At 36.7% G+C, this 19,897-nt stretch overlaps 2 protein-coding genes across 8 annotated transcripts in view; one reads left to right on the forward strand and one right to left on the reverse strand.

Annotated features, from left to right (window-relative positions):
• Positions 1-3,803, forward strand: part of LOC139818709 (uncharacterized) — a 4,802-nt gene extending 999 nt beyond the window's left edge. Inside the window, exons 1-6 of one of the 2 annotated variants that reach the window (XM_071787541.1) lie at positions 1-1,403; positions 1,482-1,808; positions 1,949-2,166; positions 2,344-2,503; positions 2,590-2,704; positions 3,534-3,803. The exon at positions 1-1,403 is cut by the window's left edge and continues 999 nt beyond it. In XM_071787541.1, coding sequence (XP_071643642.1) covers positions 1,208-1,403; positions 1,482-1,808; positions 1,949-2,166; positions 2,344-2,503; positions 2,590-2,704; positions 3,534-3,576 — 1,059 coding nt within the window. In that variant the 5' untranslated portion in view covers positions 1-1,207 and the 3' untranslated portion in view covers positions 3,577-3,803. The remainder of the gene's footprint in view (positions 1,404-1,481; positions 1,809-1,948; positions 2,167-2,343; positions 2,504-2,589; positions 2,705-3,533) is intronic. The other variant, XM_071787542.1, reaches the window with a different exon arrangement.
• Shab (Shaker cognate b) overlaps positions 1-19,897 on the reverse strand; it is a 651,715-nt gene that overhangs the window by 603,173 nt on the left and 28,645 nt on the right. The gene's annotated exons all lie outside the window — the stretch shown is intronic.

Genomic DNA, 19,897 nt, shown 5'->3' on the forward strand with positions numbered 1-19,897 from the left:
TTTGTGCAGACGTTAGAAAGTATGGACCCGTAGATGAGTTCAGTGCGTTTCCATTTGAAAATCATATGACATATATTAAAACATTGATTCGTAAACCAGATAAACCTCTTCAGCAACTAGTAAAACGGTACGCCGAAATAGAAATGTTGGGTTTAAAAGCCTCAAATCCTGTTAACTTTGATGATCACATGCGATTCAAGAAATCTCATAAAAACGGACCTCTAATTGATGGATATAATGTTGCTTCTCAATTCAAAATGCTTCTTTGTAATTCATACTCGATCCACTGCGATAATCAACGAAATAATTGTGTACTTTTAGAAAATGGAAACGTAGTTTCAGTTTTAAACTTAGTAGAATGTGAAGATACCACAAAATTAATTATTGGTAAAAAATTAAATAGTATATTACACTACAAGGGCCGAAAGTTGAATTTTCGGCCCTGCGCGTCATGATGCCCCGAGGCGAAGCCGAGGTACGTACTTTCGACCGAGGTATGAAGAAAACACATTAAAAATTTGTACTTGCTACCTTCTTGCGAATCAAATACTTTTAATATTCAAATTGTGATTGAAGAAGATCGCGTACGTGAATGGCCGTGTAAAAAAATTCAAGCTAAGATGTGGAAAATACCTTACAAAGATAACTTAAGCGTTGTTTTTCCTATCATACATACATAAAATATATTTTATTCGTTTTATGGAAATTTGACTTTTGAATTTATGTTCAAACTTATTTTAAAACGTAATTTAACTTTAATTGTTATAATTGTTTCTCGTGTCCTGATTTTTTATGTAATGAGTTAAGGATGTTTGGATAGCAAATTTAATATTAAAATGTATTTGTATATTATATATAAATATATATTACTGTTACAATTTATATTACATAATTAACAAATGTAACAAATTTCTACCCATTCTATCTTGTCTTGCGTAGTAATAAATGTATTAATGTATGTCATATAGTATGTCATATAGTATAATCTACTGTGATTCGATTCGATTCGAATTCGAACTATTCGCACACCTCTATATGACATACATTTTGATCAAATACAATTGGTCAAATTTCAACCTTTAATTCTCAATCCTCAATCTCCAATGCATAGTCTGATACTAACTTAATATTGTTTTGTAAAGCTAGATTTATTTTAATTATTTATTTTAACTGCTTTCATAGGTAGGATATTTACAGGAGATTGAAAATGTCGCGATTTACAATAGCGCTTTTTGATGACAGACTGCAGTTGGTGCCATCATCGTGGTTATTTGATAATAAAACAATGTGTCACTGGCCGCCTTACACGAACAAAAAAAAAATTCGGAAAGCAATCATGGAAAAAGCCAGTCCTGATTGTACTTGGACTGCTCATAAAATTCTGCGCGTTTTTGGGACCTCAAGTGAGTAAATTATTTTACAATTTTAATGTATGTTATTTAATATTGAGATTTTATGTCGTTTTCTCTATTAATTTTCAGGTACGTACGCATCAGGGATTGAAAAAGTAAAACTTGCCCAAGAATATTCCGACTTGGATATTTCCGACATCGACATTTCACATCAGAAACGTATACTACGCCAAAAAAAGACGTCTTCAACTTCTGACGACAGCGATCAAAACAATAATAGTATTTCTGAAAATCAACAAGTGACTAAGGAAAAGTCACTTCCAGTACCACCATCATTGCCAAAATCGTATATTGTCAATAAACCTACCAAGGAAAAAATGCAAAGCGAGGAATTCTATCCTAATTCGAAAAAAAATATTGCAAAAGAAGCCTCAGTCACTCCAGGCAAAGGTAACGGTTAGTATAAAATATTATATTTCAAAATTATATATTTAATATAATTGCATTAAATTAATAAAAACAAAATTACTTATTTTTGTATTACGATAACAATTATTATATGTGTGTCCGAAAGTCTGTATTCTATTTTTTTGTAGATGTGCTGCCTGAAATATTCAGACGACTAAATCAAATATTTGAGAAATTAAAGTCAATAGATGATCGGCTCAGCAAACTAGAAGAAAACCAAAATGGTACCCTAAAAAATAATGAAATGGCAGTTTTGCAGAAATTTATAGCTCTACCATTAAAAACCAATGAGGAAGTTCAAAATATGGAGAAGGATCTTGAAAACCAAGACTTTTTTGAACAAATGGTAAATATTTTTTTCACATACATAAACTTTAAAATACATCATTAATTCTGGCAACCCCGAAGCGTTTAAGCAGAAAAACCAGAAATTTCGTAAAATTTAGATACGAGCTTGCAAAAAAGATCAGTCGATGTGTAATATATGTATATGTTCCTAATTATAATAAATTAATTTTTATAGGCCATTTCGTTGAATAAAATCGGCGGACGTGATAGCCGAGAATTGATTATAAACATTTTAAAAAGAACGATCACAAATGAGATATCTGTACAATATAGTTGGGCTGGAAAGCTAAAAAAAATGGGGTTCAAAGATTTGCTGCTCGCGAAGTGTATTATACGTAAGTTTTGAAATGTTGTGCGACTAATTTTTAATATTTTAATTTCAATACAGTACTATAAATATAAATATTAATCAATGTTTTAGGAGCTGTGCGTATTACGGATGACAAAGTGACAGAGAAAGATATCACACATTATATCTCCAAGTGGCTTGTGCAAGGCACTTTAAGACACGAGCGCAGTCTTGAACAAAGAAAAACGTAAGTTTTTAAAAATTGTATAATTAATAGATTTTTAAAAGGTACTGGATAATAAAATATTAATTTTCTACAATTTTCCTAATATGTTACATTTTATTATTAAATTATCTTATACATATAATGTAAAACAAAATACAAAAAATTGCCTTTAATATATTAGAATTCCAGTTACTTAAATTGTTTGATTTTTTGTTCGAATCGACCGAAAGCTTTTGGAACGATGAAATAATGAACTAATCATCTTACATCTTTTATAGTATTTTGGATATTATATTCAAGTAACAACGAAGCCTTTTTATAATACTTAAGATGCATTCCGTTTCACGCATGTTGTGTATGAAGCATATTTATCCTTGTTGTTCACCGAATGTTAGATAAGAGTAGATGCATCATGCGCGTTAAGCGTGAAAACGAATGCGTTAAGCGCGAAAAGGAATTTTAATAACATATTCATATAAAACAATACATTATATAGATAACATATATTTGATGATGGTATTCTTATTATTGGTCGAACGAACTATTCATTGCCTGAACTTTCGTTGAAAACGGAGTCGACTTGTACACAAAATGAAAAAAATTATAACTTTGATTATAATACATATTAAATAATTACATAATGACCAATTTTTGATTTAGAAATAGTATATAGAATATATGTGAAAAAATAAAAAAAAATACTGAAATTCTTAATTATATATATAAATTTTTGAAGTACAAAATTAATTTAACTTTTTTCTCATTTGTTTAAATTTTTTATTACTAAGTCCTCTTAAATAAATAACATGCTCTTTCGTTATTTTTATCACACTATTATTTTCATTTTCAGTAAACATCAGAAGACAGCGGACGTTGATGATGATGCAATATAAATTTTAATATTAATACTATATAATAAATAATATATTATTATAATAAATATAATTAATATAATAAATATATAAATGTATAATCTGTTGAAATATTATACAATACTAACCTATTTCTACAAATAAAAAAAATAAAACTTGTGATTTAATAAATTATGTTTTTTTATTAACAATATTTATTCCCGCATATATACGTTTTTTTTACATTTCTGTAATACTTCATAAACGTTTCTTGCGGACCGAAGCGGACATTTTGACGTTGCTGCAATCTTGCAGAGACGTTTCAGAGACATTACGCAACATAACTGTAACAGTTTCAATGTTTCAATGTTATGTTCCTACAATGTTGCAGAAACTTTTCTGTGCTATCAGGGAACGTACTAATATTGCGGACCGTTTGCTCCTGAAATTGCGTCAACTGATTGCATGTATAAGCAATCATGTAGCTATATATTTGTAACGTGTTCTATTTCGATGTCAGCAAATTTACAGCAAATATATGAAAACACATGCAATGCATTAGTTTGCTCAATATGCTCTATCACGCTCGGCTATCTGGATATAACATACCGTGTGAGCATTCATTAATGAGAATTAAGTAGGCGCTGCATTGAACGACGTTACTATATGATAAACATGTTACGTCTTTGTCTTCTATGTACAAATAAATGTATGGAGTGCTTTCTCGTTCAATTCCGCTAAATGTTCTTTTAAAATGCTTTAATTATCGCCTGCCGTTCTGCCTAAATATAAAACCTAACAAGTTATGTTAGAGTGTGGGAGTTGACACAGTGTCTATTATTATAATTATGTTTATTCACTCAATATACGAAAAATACAGCGAGATGTTTCTCTGAGAATCTGATATCGCACGAGCACGTGAACAGGTGAACCGGGCAGTTACGAGCTTAGCGAACGTGTGTTGTAGAAACGGAGTGAAAAGGAAACGAGAGAATATATGTATATAGTACATAGTAGATAAGGAAGATTCCGTTACATTAGACCGGCGATAAAGCGTTCGCATTGAAAGCTAAGTTTTAGCATCCTTAACAGGTTATGAGCCCAGGCATTCACAAAACAGTGTAACATTTTAATTGTGCCTGAATCTGTGTGAAATTGTGTAACTCCCGAAACATGTCGAGTGTGCAAGCGATCCCGTCGATCGAGCGACTAAAAGGGCGAAAAAATTATTCCACATGGAGATTCGCGAAGACTGCATTCCTGGAGCACGAGGATTTGTGGAAGTGTATCGAGGGCACAGAAACTGACGAGTAGAAACTAGCAAAGGCGAAGGTCAAACTGATCGAGCCAATCAATTACTCGCATATTCAAAATGCGAATACGGCGAAGGAGGTGTGGGAGAAGCTGCAGATATCGTTTGAAGACTCAGGGCTTACGAGGAAGGTGAGCTTGCTGCGAACGATGGCGACCACACGATTGGAAAAATGCAACTCGGTAGAAAACTACGTTAACGAGATCGTCACTACGGCACATAAGCTTAACGGATTAGGATTTCCAGTGTCGGACGAATGGATCGGAACGCTGCTGCTGGCCGATCTACCAGATGAGTATCGTCCCATGATTATGGGAATCAAAAATTCAGGTATGACAATAACTGCGGATGCTGTTAAAACGAAAATTTTGGAAGATGTAAAAGACGCGAAATGTGGCAAAAATACCAGTCATCAGACCGCATTTCTCGCGAAGAAAAATAAAAAATTCTTAAATTCGCGTTGCTACAATTGTAATAATCGCGGTCATTTTGCAAATCGGTATCCGAATAAAAAAAAAGAGGAGCGGCAGTAAACCCGACATGAGCGAAGGTAGCGATAAAGCAAAAACGTCGGTAAACAAAGAAAAGACGTTTATAACTTTACTTTTGTCAAAGAATATTGAGAATCAATCGTGGTACGTAGATTCATGTGCGTCAGCTCACGTAACTAATCAAGAATCCTATTTGCGGAATAAGCGCTCATGTAAAGACATTAATCTTTTGGTGGCAAATAAAAATTCAGTTAACGTTGAGTCAATAGGTAGTGTCAGTATTCCTGTTTTAATGAAGTCAGGTGTACAGGAAGTAACGGCGAAGAATGTAATGTATGTCCCCGGAGGTGCGGCAAACTTACTTTCGGTCAGCGAGATGGTAAGCAAGGGGTTATCTGTGATTTTTATTCCTACGGATGCTTATATAGAGGACCAAAATGGAGATAGGTTGGCAACGATGTCGCTAGAGCAAGGGATATGCAAACTCGATATGCCGAAAAATAGAGTATATCTCGTGAAGAAGAAGGTGACCGCTGAGACGTGACATAGACGCCTCGAACACTTAAACCATGAAAATATCAAGATTCTTGCCAAGATCCAGATACAGGTATGGACGTCGAAATTAAGGATACGCCAAACTGTATTCCATGCGTTAAAGGTAAGATTCAAAGAAGGCCATTTCCAAATAGTAAAAGGCGTGTCAGCCGACCACTCGAGTTAATTCATTCAGATGTTTGTGGGCCAATGGAGACGACGTCGATTGGAGGCTCACGTTATTTTCTGACTTTTATAGATGACTACAGCCGAAAGGTGTTTATATATTTTCTGAAAGAGAAAAGTGAAGTCAGCGAAACATTTGAAGAATTTAAAACATTCACTGAAAGACAAACAAGTCACAGGATTAAAACGTTGAGAACAGATAATGATCTTGAATATGTGAATAAAAACTTGGAAAGGTTCCTGAAGACATCAGGTATATACGGCATCAGCTGACGATCAGGTGTACACCCGAACAAAACGGAGTGGCAGAACGCGGTAACAGGACCATTGTTGAGAAGGCCAGAAGTATGCTGGTTGAAGCGGAACTCCCTAAACAGCATTGGGCTGAAGCAGTGGCGACGGCTGTGTATTTATTAAATAGATCACCGAATTTTAGTATAAAGTACAAGATACCAGAGGAATTATGGACAGGTGAAAAACAAAAATTAAGTCACCTGAGAATATTCGAATGCAAGGCCATTGCTCATATACCCAAAGAGCTGAGACGTAAAGATCCTAAAGGAGAAGAGCTTCTATTCATGGGCTACTACGAAAACTCCAAAGGATACAGATTGTTGAATCCACAAACGAAGAAAATCGTGAAAAGTCGCGATATTATCTTCCTAGAAGAATATAAAGAAGGTAAGATAAAAGAACCAAACTCTATTCATTTGCAGTTCGATGAAGAGAACGAGCTCAACACGGAGAAAGATGACGATGAAGAGAACGAGTTCAACACGGAGAAAGATGACAATAACTCGTCTGATAGTACGGTCGTGGAAGAAATCGACAGCGTAGAGACAAACTCAGATTACTCGGACTGTGTTGATCATAGCGAACCTGAAACGCCATTAAAATTACCGAGAAGATCGACACGTATTTCAAAACCAATGAGTAGATTTATGTATTTTACCAAAGGAAATTTCATAAATGATCCGGAAACTGTAGAAGAGGCATTAGCTTCGCCAGATAGCATACAATGGATCGAAGCTATGGAAGAGGAACGCGATTCGTTGATAGCAAACAACACGTGGACGTGTGTTGATTTACCGGTTGGACAAAAAACCTTGGACACAAAATAAGTCTTCAAGAAGAAAGAAGATTTATCAGGCAATGTGGTACGATACAAGGCTAGACTTGTGGCTAGAGGATGCAGACAAGTCAAAGGAGTCAATTTTCAGGAGACATATTCCCCAGTAGTGCGGTACGCTTCAATTCGTTTCTTATGTGCCTTGGCAGCAAAATATAATTTATATATGAGCCAAATAGATGTAACCGCAGCTTATTTACATGGAGATATCAAGGACGATATTTATCTACAACCGCCAAAAGACCGCCGATTAATTAACGACGAGGGAAAAGGAAAAGTCTGGAAGTTAAACAAAGCTATATACGGTTTGAAGCAGAGTAGTCGTGCTTGGAACGAACATTTGGACAAGATCTTGAAAAGACTAGGCTTCAAACAATCGCAGGCTGATCCGTGCGTATATTCAAGATAAATAAAACGGATTTTCTCCTCATTGATGTTTATGTTGATGATTTGTTGATCTCATCCAACAATGAAGAAAGTTTACTTGAATTAAAGCAAGAGCTTTCGCGAAACTTCAAGATAAAAGACCTTGGTGAACCAAAGCAACTGTTAGGTCTTAGGATCACTTGAAATCGATCAGGCCAGAAAGTTATGGCTGGATCAGTCATGCTACATCGAAAAGATAATCCAAGAATACGGCATAAAAGACTGTAATTCTGTCTCGACACCGTTTGATGCAAGTATTAAACTAATTGTAAGTCAAGATATGGAGCCAAAAACTCAAGAAGATATTGACTACATGAAGAAGATTCCGTACAGAGAAGTTGTAGGAAAACTCCAATACGCAAGTCAAGGAACGAGACCGGATATTCGCAGTAAATTATCTCAGCCGTTTCTTAGCGAATCTAGGCAAGGATCACTGGTCAGCAGTCAAAAGAGTTCTACGCTATTTAAAGGGAACCAAAAATTTGGCTTTGGAATTCAAACGCGATCAAGATGAAGGACTCATCGGCTACTGTGACGCAGATTGGGGAAATGAGAGCGACACGCGTCGTTCTATCACGGGGGGGTACTTTTTTGTTACAGGGTGGTCTAGTGGTTTGGCAGAGCAAGCGGCAACACACAGTGGCTCTATCAACAGTCGAAGCTGAATACATGGCTTTGTCTGCAGCGTGTCAGGAGGCGATGTGGCTTCGGGCGTTGGCAAGGGACATCGAACTATCCTTAGTAACAACACCCACTACACTTTACAGCGACAATAAAGGCGCAATCGACTTGACGAAGAATAGAGGATATGGACCACGTTTAAAACACATAGACATCCGCCATTATTTCGTCCAGGAAAAGGCTGAAAACGGAGACCTCAACATCGTGCATATCCCAACAACCGACATAGTGGCTGATGCGCTCACGAAAGGGTTGTTCACAGTAAAATTTAAGAATTGTATAGAGTTTATGGGTATGACCGTTATAATGTAAAGATTCTTCGTCCATGGGGGAGTGTTAGGAGTATGGACGAAAATCTCGCGTGCAATTATATGTACAATTAAAGTAGCGATTTATTATAACACACCGTGTGAGCATTCATTAATAAGAAGTAGGCGCTGCATTGAACGACGTTACTATGATAAACATGTTACATCTTTGTCTTCTATGTACAAATAATGTATGGAGTGCTTTCTCGTTCAATTTCGCTAAATGTTCTTTTAAACTGTTTTAAGGGGATCCTATAGTGGCGGTAGTTACCGACATTTTTTCATTTTAAGGAATTTTTAAATTGGCTTTACAGAATTGCAAGTTTTTGGTCTAGAATTAAAGTACGCACAAAAATCTACATCGCGTTGTACGATTTCATATCGGGAACAAAAAAAAATTAAAAATTTTACTAATTTGGGCACATACAACTGTCATCTGACGACAATAACAAAATTACTGCAGTTTATATATATATAATGACACCAAGGCGACGTAGGGACAACATGTAGGAACAATATCGTGTAAATAAAACTAAGATTCAACGTCTAGAAAAAAAGATTCCGTAAAATGAAGTTTTATTAAGCAAAAGCACATTTAGGTTGACAGGATAAGCAGTATTGCGTGTAGCGAGAGATGGCGCAGCAATCGAACAAAGACAGATGCCTCTGGTTAGACAAGGACAGACATAGATATATAACATAGAAAACAGGATTAGAAATGTTGACATTACCGACGTCGAGGAAGTTCGGCCTTCGCTATAGGCTCCCCTTAAGGGCTTACACCTGAGTAAAGTGACCATATTTTGGGAATTTTTTTCTCGGGAAATAATTGCTTTATTCAAAAACTTTTTTTCTGTTAAAAAGAGCATGTATTCTAGTACGTTTGTGAATTTTTTAATTAAAATTTATTAACAATAAATATTGTTTATTGGCATCAGCATAAGCCCCGTTTTTTTGCGGTGTTCACCATTTTGGGTTGTCACGTCATCTGGTACAAAAATATGCATTAAATTCCTAATTAGTTATATACAAGACAGTTAGCTACGAGCCAAAAAAAATTAAAAAAAAAAATTCGAAAAATGGCGGCTGTTTGGAATTTAAAGTCGATTTTTGACCTATTTTTTCAAGTTACCAATGCATTTTTTAAACATTTGTAACAAAAAATTTATAAAAGTTTGATCGTAGCTAATTAGACAAAGCATCCAAGAATATCGTGTCCAAATTTCAAAAAGATCTATCGATCCGTTCTCGAGATATCGTGAACACCGTTTTTTAAAACCATGTTTCGAGAAAAACGCGTTTAAAATTTGAAAAGAGATTTGGATATTATTAATTGTTTATAATGCTATAACTTGAAAACAACTCGTCTTACGAAAAAAATGCAAAAGACAAAAAAGTTTTATTTTGACTCGAAAATATTAGTAATAATTAAAAAAATTTTTTTGTTAATTAACAATGAAATTGTTTAAAAAAATTTTTTTTTATAATTTTATTTTTAGTCGGCAATTCCGGGGCCATATAAAAGTCCTTCGATGACGACTTGAGGAGAGGCTTCTCGAAGGACACGAAGTCCTGAGAGGAGAGAGCTATCTCGCGATACCGGCGAAAAAGGCGCGATACCGCTACGCTCTGCTCCGCCCCGCTTCAGTAAAACTTCCGTAACTTCTACAATTCTTCGAATTTCTTAATAATATTTTAACACAATATTTTTGAAACTATATATTTTCAAAAAATTCAATAAAAAGAAAATCGATTTTTTCAAAATTCTACTCAGGTGTAAGCCCTTAATTATCGCTGCCGTTCTGCCTAAATATAAAACCTAACAGTTTGTATAATACTTTTTATAAGTATTATATTTTATATTCTATTATTTCTTTCATTCAGGAATAATAATATTATGATGAGTATACATTATAAATATATATTAGATTGAAGAGAAAATAATCCGGATTTTTTCGTGAAAAATATCTTAAGAAAAAATGGTTACACCTTTTTTTTACAATTAAACTAACTGCAGTTTAAATCTACCACTTTCTACCATCTTTCAAGCAGAAGTTGGATTCCGTGCCAATAAAAGACCGGCTCCTTGATCACGAAGAATTCTTTGATTAATTTCTTGACTTCGGTCGCCTTGTTTCAAAAGCGTCGTCCTCTCAAGCCGTGCTGCATCGATCGAAATGCGTAATAATATAATCTGAAGGGGCAATGAGTAGGCAGGATGCGGGAGGATTTTCCAATTTAAGTATATTAATTAAAATATTCACGGGGGTGATTACAGATATGAAGCTAGGCGTTATCGCACAGAAGGATGGTTTAAAACAAACCTTAAATTTGTTTGAGGAATAATGGCCGTTTTTCGAACAATATGCCGCGTCCAAACGTACGTGTGACTGTGGGCAGCAAGAGCTTATAATAAATGACACTTTTATCTGATCATCTTGTCAAATCAAAAGAAACATGCATACATATATGATAGATAGAAAGGCTTATCTTACAGTAATTTTAAGGCTCTTGTTCACTCACTGCATCCGATCTTGGATTAATGACGTCAGAAGCGAAAAAAATATCATGAAAGTTCTTGCGACGTACATTAAAATAAAAACGTTTTTTTCAGTAAGATAGAGTTTATAATCAATAAAATAGAGTTGTAAAATATACCGAAAACATTCCTTTAATCTACATATGTTGAATTGAATTGTGCTAATCAAGGATGAAAATAAGCCGTTTGACAGCTGCCAAATTGAAATAAGAATATGCTTTTTCACATATTAAATAATAGCAAAATGGGAGTCTTCGGTGTATTTTAACACTACAACAATTGTTTTAAAATATATAAAATGTACTAAAACGAAAAATGACGCTGTACGTCACAAAAATAATTTAGTTTTTTAACGTCATTTTTTACGTCTTTTAGTTCACAATTTGGTAAATATGCATAAAAGGTCAATAGGGTCGGTGCCATTTGTGGCCACTTTAAGGATTTTTGACGAAATAAATGCGTTTTAATTAAATTCTTTTTGTTATGTAACGCTTTTAACTACTTTAATATATTCTTAAGAATCTTTTAGATAAGAAACTTAAGATCGGCAAACAAATAAACTTAAATAAATGTTTAAAAAATAAAAATTATATCATAAGTTCCGATTTCACCGTTTTTGGCCACCAAAACACCAGTTTTCGCCACAATAAGTACTAGTTTTGGCCACATAATGAAACTAAGGTTAATTTCTAGTTAAACAATTAATATAAATAGGTATATATAATAAAAATTATAATTTATTTTTACTGTTAATATTTATTTTTAATAAAATATTATATATATAGCATATCATACATAACTTCTATCAACTATATAATATCGAGATTTTAAAAAATTTATGTATTTTATGAAGGTTCACACGTCATCAATAGTAACTTAACTTTTTTTAATTAGAATCGTAAATCAGATATCAAATAAAATTGTAAAATAAAATAAAATATCAAATAAAATTGTAAAATAAAAATATCAAAAAATTAACATTTTTTAAAATAATTCATCTATTAGAATAAGGAAAGATATAGGCTCTCTAGATTAACACAATGTGAATAGGAAAGCCAATTAGAGCCAAGCGCGGTAATCAAAGCGCAAACAATTTATAAAAATAAATATATATATATTACCGTACGTTTCGACACATTATTCGTGTCCTCTTCAGCGTTAAAAGTTACATAAAGTCAAGTACGAAGATTAACAAAGATAATAAAAAAGAAGTCGAGTATAAGCCGTAGTCAATAGACGAACAAAGTATAAAAGACGCAGTCAAAATTTAAAAAAACAAGGATTGAAATCCTACGGATGTGATGTACCGTTGCCGAAATTCTAGATACGCCGGTAAGCACTCGCTCCACATCCCTTGCATCTTAGAAATAATCTCGCCAGGTTGAAAGACCAGGTGGGTAAGAAAGATTCGAAAGCCCTACCTGTACCATCAAACGGAGTCGCAATGTGGTAAAGGCGTAAATTATCTATGTTAAAATCAGATGGATTTACTTACAGAGCAATTGCAGACCGGAATATCGCATTGTAACAACAAACTTCACGGTTCGAAACGTCGCGAATGAGTGAGGCATAGGTGGGAAGGTTAACATAATAGAGACTGGTGTATAAACCAGAGGAGGGGATAAACTCTCGCATAAAGTTGTTTTAAATTTTAGACAGTCTCTCGATCACATTTAAATACGCGACCGGTAAACCCTCCGCATCGGTCTGTGAATTCAAACCATTCGCCTGCCTTTTTATGCATATCATCTCCGAAATCAAACGTTTATAACAATAGGATTCATTATCTAAGACTTCAACGCTATTCCAATCGAAATCATGATTCCATTCTAGAATGATTCGGAGTACTCCAATTAATATGATTACGATGCTCCTTGATTCTTGTTTGCAATTGCCTACTCGTTTGGCCCACATAAGAAGCGTTGCAATCATTACAATTCACCTTATAAACCACGTTACATTTATTCGACCGTAGGAGACTATCCTTGTGCGCCTTGATGAATGTACGCATCTTATTTAAGCTGTTATAAGACAGTCTCACATTCAAATCCCTTGTGGCGTTCCTAAGCTTTTCAGTAATCGTCGAGACGTACGGTAACGTGAAAAAAAGAGTAACCTCCTCTTCATTCTGTCTCACATTCGTATTCGAGTCTCTGTTAAACAGAAACTTAAGACGTTCGCGCAAAATTCTAAAGATGAATTCCATGGGTAACAATTATTGAGTAAGATTTCAATGACCAGTCTGAGATTTTTAGCATGCAAGGAAGGATGTGACAACAAAAATGCCCTATCTATTAGGCCTATGGCCGTACCTCTTTTTTGGCATGTAGGATGCTGCGACAAAAAGTTTAAATACCTGCCAGAAAATGTCGGTTTATGGAACCAATCAAAGGTTAACCTATTGTTGTTCAATATCATTGTGATCTCCAAAAAATTCAACGTGTCGTCTTCACCGATTTCTATGGTAAATTTCAGCCTAGGATGGAAGGAGTTAAAAACATCTAAGGTATGCTGTAAAAGAGCCGACGGTGCCGCAAGTGTTATGTCGTCAATGTATCTTTTATAAAACGGTGGGATATATTTCAAGGTAGCGAGAGCTATAGTCTTCCAAGTCTTGCAACACTATATCCGCCGCCATGGGGGAAAGAGGAGAACCATGGGGACGCCAAAAGTTTGTCGATAAATTTTCCCATTAAATATAAAAAAAGTGGAATTTAATACTAGCCTGACAGCAATAAAAAACTCCGCTTTAGGGATTTTGCAATTTTTGGAAATAAAATTCCATCTGACTGTTATGCTGTCCAATACCCTTTCAATGGGAACATTCGTAAACAAGGAAACGACATCTAATGAAATTAACTTGTAGCCGTCATTTACATGTGCGTTCCCAAGTTCTTCCACTAAATCTATGCTATTCTTTACAAAGCTGCGGGCTTTCGGAAAGCTTTGGAACATTATACGGTGGAGGAAGGAGGACAGATCACATAAAGGGCTATTTATAGAAGATATAATAAGTCTAAAGGGACAGTTCGGTTTATGGATTTTTGGAAGTCCATATGCCTTCAGCAAAACCCCGTCGCTACAATAAAGAGATTTGTAAGTTGACCCTGTGATATAATTAGCGTTCTTCCATCTAGTTAGTAATTCTCTTGAGCTTGAGATGAGTTTTTTGGTGGGATCCGTCGTGATGGATATGTAGGTGTCTCTATCATTTAACATTGTTTCAATTCCAGAGATGTATTTGTCTTTGTCGAGCGCGAACTGTTACGTTCCCTTTGTCAGCCCTTGTGAGAATTAAATTTATGTTGTTGTTGAGGAATTTTTTAGTTGCGGACAGTAATTTAAGGATGTTGTTATTAAAGTTGTTTCTGGGAATTGAATAATTCAGAATATTGTTAATGATGGGTGCCACTCGATTCCTCAATGCGGCCTGTTTGGCAAGGAAAAACTTTCTCAAATTATTTTCTATGCTCTTAATGAATTCACACGTCAGATATGAAGGTTTTGCTACAAAAAGGCGGAAATTATCACCCAGCTGTAATAAACATTGAATATCTCTTGGTACAGCTATAGATGATAGATTAATAAACCACTTGTCATTGATTACGTTTATCGATGATTGTGTTCCACGATAAACGATTCCGGATTGATTTCGACCTCTATCGAGGAATGGTCCACGAGAATATGCAAAGGCTCGAAGGAGAATTTCATGCTTCGTTGTGTGGGAGGGATCCTACAAAAATACTTTATTCGATTAATATTTCTCGACTGGTCATTGAATCTCGAGACAAGTAACGCAAATTTCTTGTCCATCCTAGCCCGTTGACTCGCAAAGAATGAATACATTAGTCCGCTTTGTCTATTAAAAAATGAATTGCAAATGGACATTGGGATGTCTCCGTATAACAATCTCGATATTTTAAAAATTTGTGTGTGCGCAAACCTAACATAACAATATGTGTCACTGAGTTCGATATGTAGAAGTTGTCTGGTGAAACGGCGCTTACAATGTTTATATTTCCCCATTGCCCTACGATCGAACCAAGCGTTCTCGAACTTCGTTAAACAATTCGAGATGTGCGAAGGTGTCACGTTATGTTCAATGCATTTACGTAAGAAATCGATTCTAAGGTTGCATTTGATAATGATCTTATTGTACTTAATCCAATGCTTAAAAAATTTGACCACGTGCTGTCCATAATAATATTTAATACTTTGAAAGAAAGAAAGACGCATTTCTCAGCCTGCGTAAGTTACAATAAAGAAAAATATAAGCTCTCTAGATTAACACAATGTAAATAGGAGAGACAATTAGAGCCAAGCGCGGTAATCAAAGCGCAAACAATTTATAAAAATAAATATATATATATTACCGTACGTTTCGACACATTATTCGTGTCCTCTTCAGCGTTAAAAGTTACATAAAGTCAAGTACGAAGATTAACAAAGATAATAAAAAAGAAGTCGAGTATAAGGCGTAGTCAATAGACGAACAAAGTATAAAAAACGCAGTCAAAATTTAAAAAAACAAGGATTGAAATCCTATGGATGTACCGTTGCCGAAATTCCAGATACGACGGTAAGCACTCGCTCCACATCCCTCGCATCTTAGAAATAATCTCGCCAGGTTGAAAGACCAGGTGGGTAAGAAAGATTCGAAAGCCCTACCTGTACCATCAAACGGAGTCGCAATGTGGTAAAGGCGTAAACTCAAACTCGTATTCACTCAGAAAAACCACGAACTTCCTATTCCAGCGTCGTGGAGCTTGTTTAAGTCCGTATAATGCTTTGTCGAGTTTGCACACCACACTCGCTGATGAATTTTTCTTCTCCTTGTCCCCGCTGATGATCAATCCCTCTGGGATTTCCATATAGACGTCTTCGTCCAGCACTCCGTACAGGAACGCCGTCTGCACGTCGAACTGCCGAAGCTCCAGGTCCTCTTCCGCTGCTAGCGCCAACAACACCCGCAACGAATCGTAGCGCACAACCGGCGCAAACGTTTCTGAGTAGTCTATGTCCTCACGTTGCATGAAGCCCCTTGCGCAGAGCCTCGCCTTGAATCTCATTGTATTTTTCTCGGGATCCTTCTACACCTTGAACACCCACTTCGAGTCGATGATCTTCTGATCTGCTGATCTTGGGACAATCGACCACGTATGATTGCGCTCGTGAGCGTGAAGCTCCTCGTCGACAGCACGTGCCCACTGCGCGGCATCTCTGCTGCTCATGGCCTCATTAAATGAGCCTGGGGCCACATACTCAGCAATATCTACCTCGTATCGCCGCGGTGGTCGAATTACAGAGCGATCCCTTAGATTCCTTGCATGTGGCTCATCCGTTGGCTGGCGCGGAGTGACATTCCCCACGACAGGAACCTCCTCGACGTCATCTTCTTCGTCGTCCTCGCAACGTGCGCCCTCGTCGGCTTCTTCTTGATCCTGGATATTGCACTTCTTAAGTTTCACTGAAACCTCGTCGTCTAAGTCTGCAGTTGCCTCAGCTTTTTCTAATTTTTCCTCGAAAATGACATCTCTCGAGACTCCAATTTTTCCTGTCTCAGGATCAAACAGTCGATAGTTTGTTGACTCACTTTCGTAGCCCACAAGTATTTTTGCCTTTGTGCGAGAATCGAACTTCCTCACAAATTGCTTTGGTACGTGCACCAGCGTTCGCGTGCCGAAAACTCGCAGATGTCCCAACTCAGGCTTTTGTCCACTCCACAGCTCGAAAGGGGTCGCCTCCTTTCCAGAAGACACGGTTCGGTTCAACACGTACACCGCAGTAATCACTGTTTCAGCCTACAAATGTTTAGGCAGATCTTTACCATGTAGCATCGACCTCGCGCTCTCGACAATGGTCCTGTTGTCCCTCTCCGCCTTCCTGTTCTGCTGTGGCGTGTACAGAACAGTATTTTCTTTCTGGATGCCATGTGCCGCTAAATACTCGTTCATCGTCTCGTTGCAAAACTCACGCCCATTGTCAGAGCAAAGAACTTTCATCGGCTTACCAAACTTGATCCTGATGAGACACTCGTATTGTTTGAATCTATCAAACACGTCAGATTTGTGCCGAATAAAATACACGTGCCTGAATCCTGTGCAATCGTCCTTGAAAGTCAAGAAATATCTTGCTCCCCCTGGTGACTCCACTTCTGTCGGCCCGCACACGTCCGTGTGCACTTTCTCGCCTGGTACTGTCGTTGCTTTGCTGACACTTTTCTTGAATGGTAAACGGTGAGACTTGCCCTGTGCACACGCCTCGCAGAAGAAGTCGTCGAGCCCCTTGAGCGCGACGCCCTTTACCAGCCCTTTCGAGACTAGTTCACATATGGCACGCTTGTCAATGTGACCGAGACGCTCGTGCCACACTCGCAAGCTCACAGCGGCCACGTTTGCCTGCTCCGCAATGACTGGTAGTTCGACTCTAAACAGCATTCTGTAAACACGATTACTCTGTTTAACACCAGTTGCAACGACTGTTCCACCGCGCACCAAATTCACCGAACTTTGTTCGAACACGACTTTATAACCTCGTTCGGCACACGCGCCAACCGAGAAGAGATTCTTTCTTAGTTTTGGTACGTACAGCACATTGTCAATACGCGACTTTTTCCACGCGCCATCAACATACTTCGTGATGGTGACACTGCCCGTACCGACAACACTGCACTCTTCATTATCTCCGAGCACGACGGTGCCGCCTTGCGCGAAGGCTGTGTACTGAGAAAACCACTCGCGTCGAAATGTCATGTGCGCCGACGCCCCGCTGTCGGTGAGCCAGATTTCTTTCGTATCAGCACTCAAGATCTTTTTTATCGATCTGCACATCTCCGTCGAGGACTTTCCCGCCACCGGATTTTGCACATTCCCGCCGCACTGCCCGATAAAAGCACAATCGCATATGTCTTTGTTGTCGCCTTCAGTTTTTTCGCGCGACTTTTTCACTCACGCGCGTAGTGCCCTTTTTCTTGACACTTGAAGCACATAACATTCTTTTTCGATTTTTGTTTCTTTTTTCCGAACTTCTTTTCACCCGATTTCTTCGACTGACTTCCTTTCGACACAGCCAGGGCCGTTGCACCGTCCTCACTCTCTGAGTTCAGCCGCATTTCCTCCCCGATCAATCTCGAGGTCAAATTCTCGAGAGTCTGTCGAGCCGGATCAACGCTATTCTACGCAGTTCGCAATGTCCCGTACTTGGATGTTAAACTCGCCAGCAACTTCGCCGCAATTGCGTTGTTGGATATCTGCTCACCGACGTCAGTCAACGTAGCCGCCATATTTTGCACTGTTGCAATATGCTGCTTTATCGAACCACTGGGCGACATCCGGTACTCATAAAATTTTTGCAGAAGCACCATCTTATTGGCCTCTGATTTCTGCTCGTGAAGTAGACACAATTTCATCCACATTTCATTCGCGGTCACACACACCAGAAGAGGCTCCAATTTCCTCGGTTTCATCGTCGACGAGATGAGAAACATCGCTTTTGCGTTCTCACGCACCCACGCTTTGTAATCAGCCGACGCGGCCGCCGCCGGTCTCGCCCTCGTCCCGTCTACAATGTTCTGGATACCATTTGCGAAGAATAATGACATCAACAGCACTGACACAAACTCGTAAATTTTTTAAACTTTTTTTTTATAACTTTTAACCCTTACAGAAAAGTATTATTGACTAAATACTTAAAATCTCAGTGATTTAATACTGTCAATATTTATTTACTGTCAATATTTTTTTACTGTCAATATTTCGATTTCTGATATTTACTCGGCATAAAAAAAATTATTTTTTTCGAAATTTAATTACTATTTTATAACTAAATTTGTTTCTTAAGATGCAGTCTATAGTTATAAATATTTTCTGGTATTTGAAAAACACACTTACCTTGGTGGGATTCGAACTCGGGACCTCTGGATCGTGAGCCAACTGCGTGGTAGACTACTTCTTAATTTGATGTAAGTGTTATATATAGTCTACATGTGTCATACCAGCGCAAATATATAATTTTTCAAAAATCATCTTAAGAAACAAATTCAGTTTAAAAAAAGTAATAAAATTTTGAATTGGATATAAGAATGATATCCGCAGTACTATTTCAAAACTTGTACACTTTTCTCACGACGAATTAGTACAGATCTTCATATAAAATGTATTTGTGCCTTACTTATTTTATCTCTCTTCCTTAATATTATTAGGAATTACCCATTATAATGTTTCTATACAAATTGTAGTACTGGTCAATGATTAATTTCACATGGAATATTCAGTTCAGTACTTGAGTATTAACATTAAAATACTGGCCAGTGATTTATTACACATGGAATCCTCGGTCCAGTATTTCAGTACTAACATTGAAATACTCATCAGTAATTCAACACAAGTATTTATTACATAAGTATTTATCACCTAGTATTAAATGCTTTCTCATCAGAAATTTAATACTAAGTATTCAATACTCGTCCTGTATTAAATACTACTTTCATAAATTACTGACCAGTAATAAAATACTGGTGCAATACTTGAATCACAGTGATTCAAGTACTAATAAATACTTAAAATTAGTATTATTAATACACAAAATAAGTATTTATTACTAACCAGTTAGTAATACTTTTTTGTAAGGGAAATTGCCCCCCTGCACTTTCCATGTACTTTGATATATTATATAGGATGTATTCATCATTAAAAGCTAAGTGATATGCAAATGGATATTTTGCTCTCTCCCGTTTACATGTGTACTTCTATCCCGTTA

This window comes from Temnothorax longispinosus, chromosome 9 (genome assembly GCF_030848805.1).
Source record: "Temnothorax longispinosus isolate EJ_2023e chromosome 9, Tlon_JGU_v1, whole genome shotgun sequence".
Classification (NCBI taxonomy): domain Eukaryota; kingdom Metazoa; phylum Arthropoda; class Insecta; order Hymenoptera; family Formicidae; genus Temnothorax; species Temnothorax longispinosus.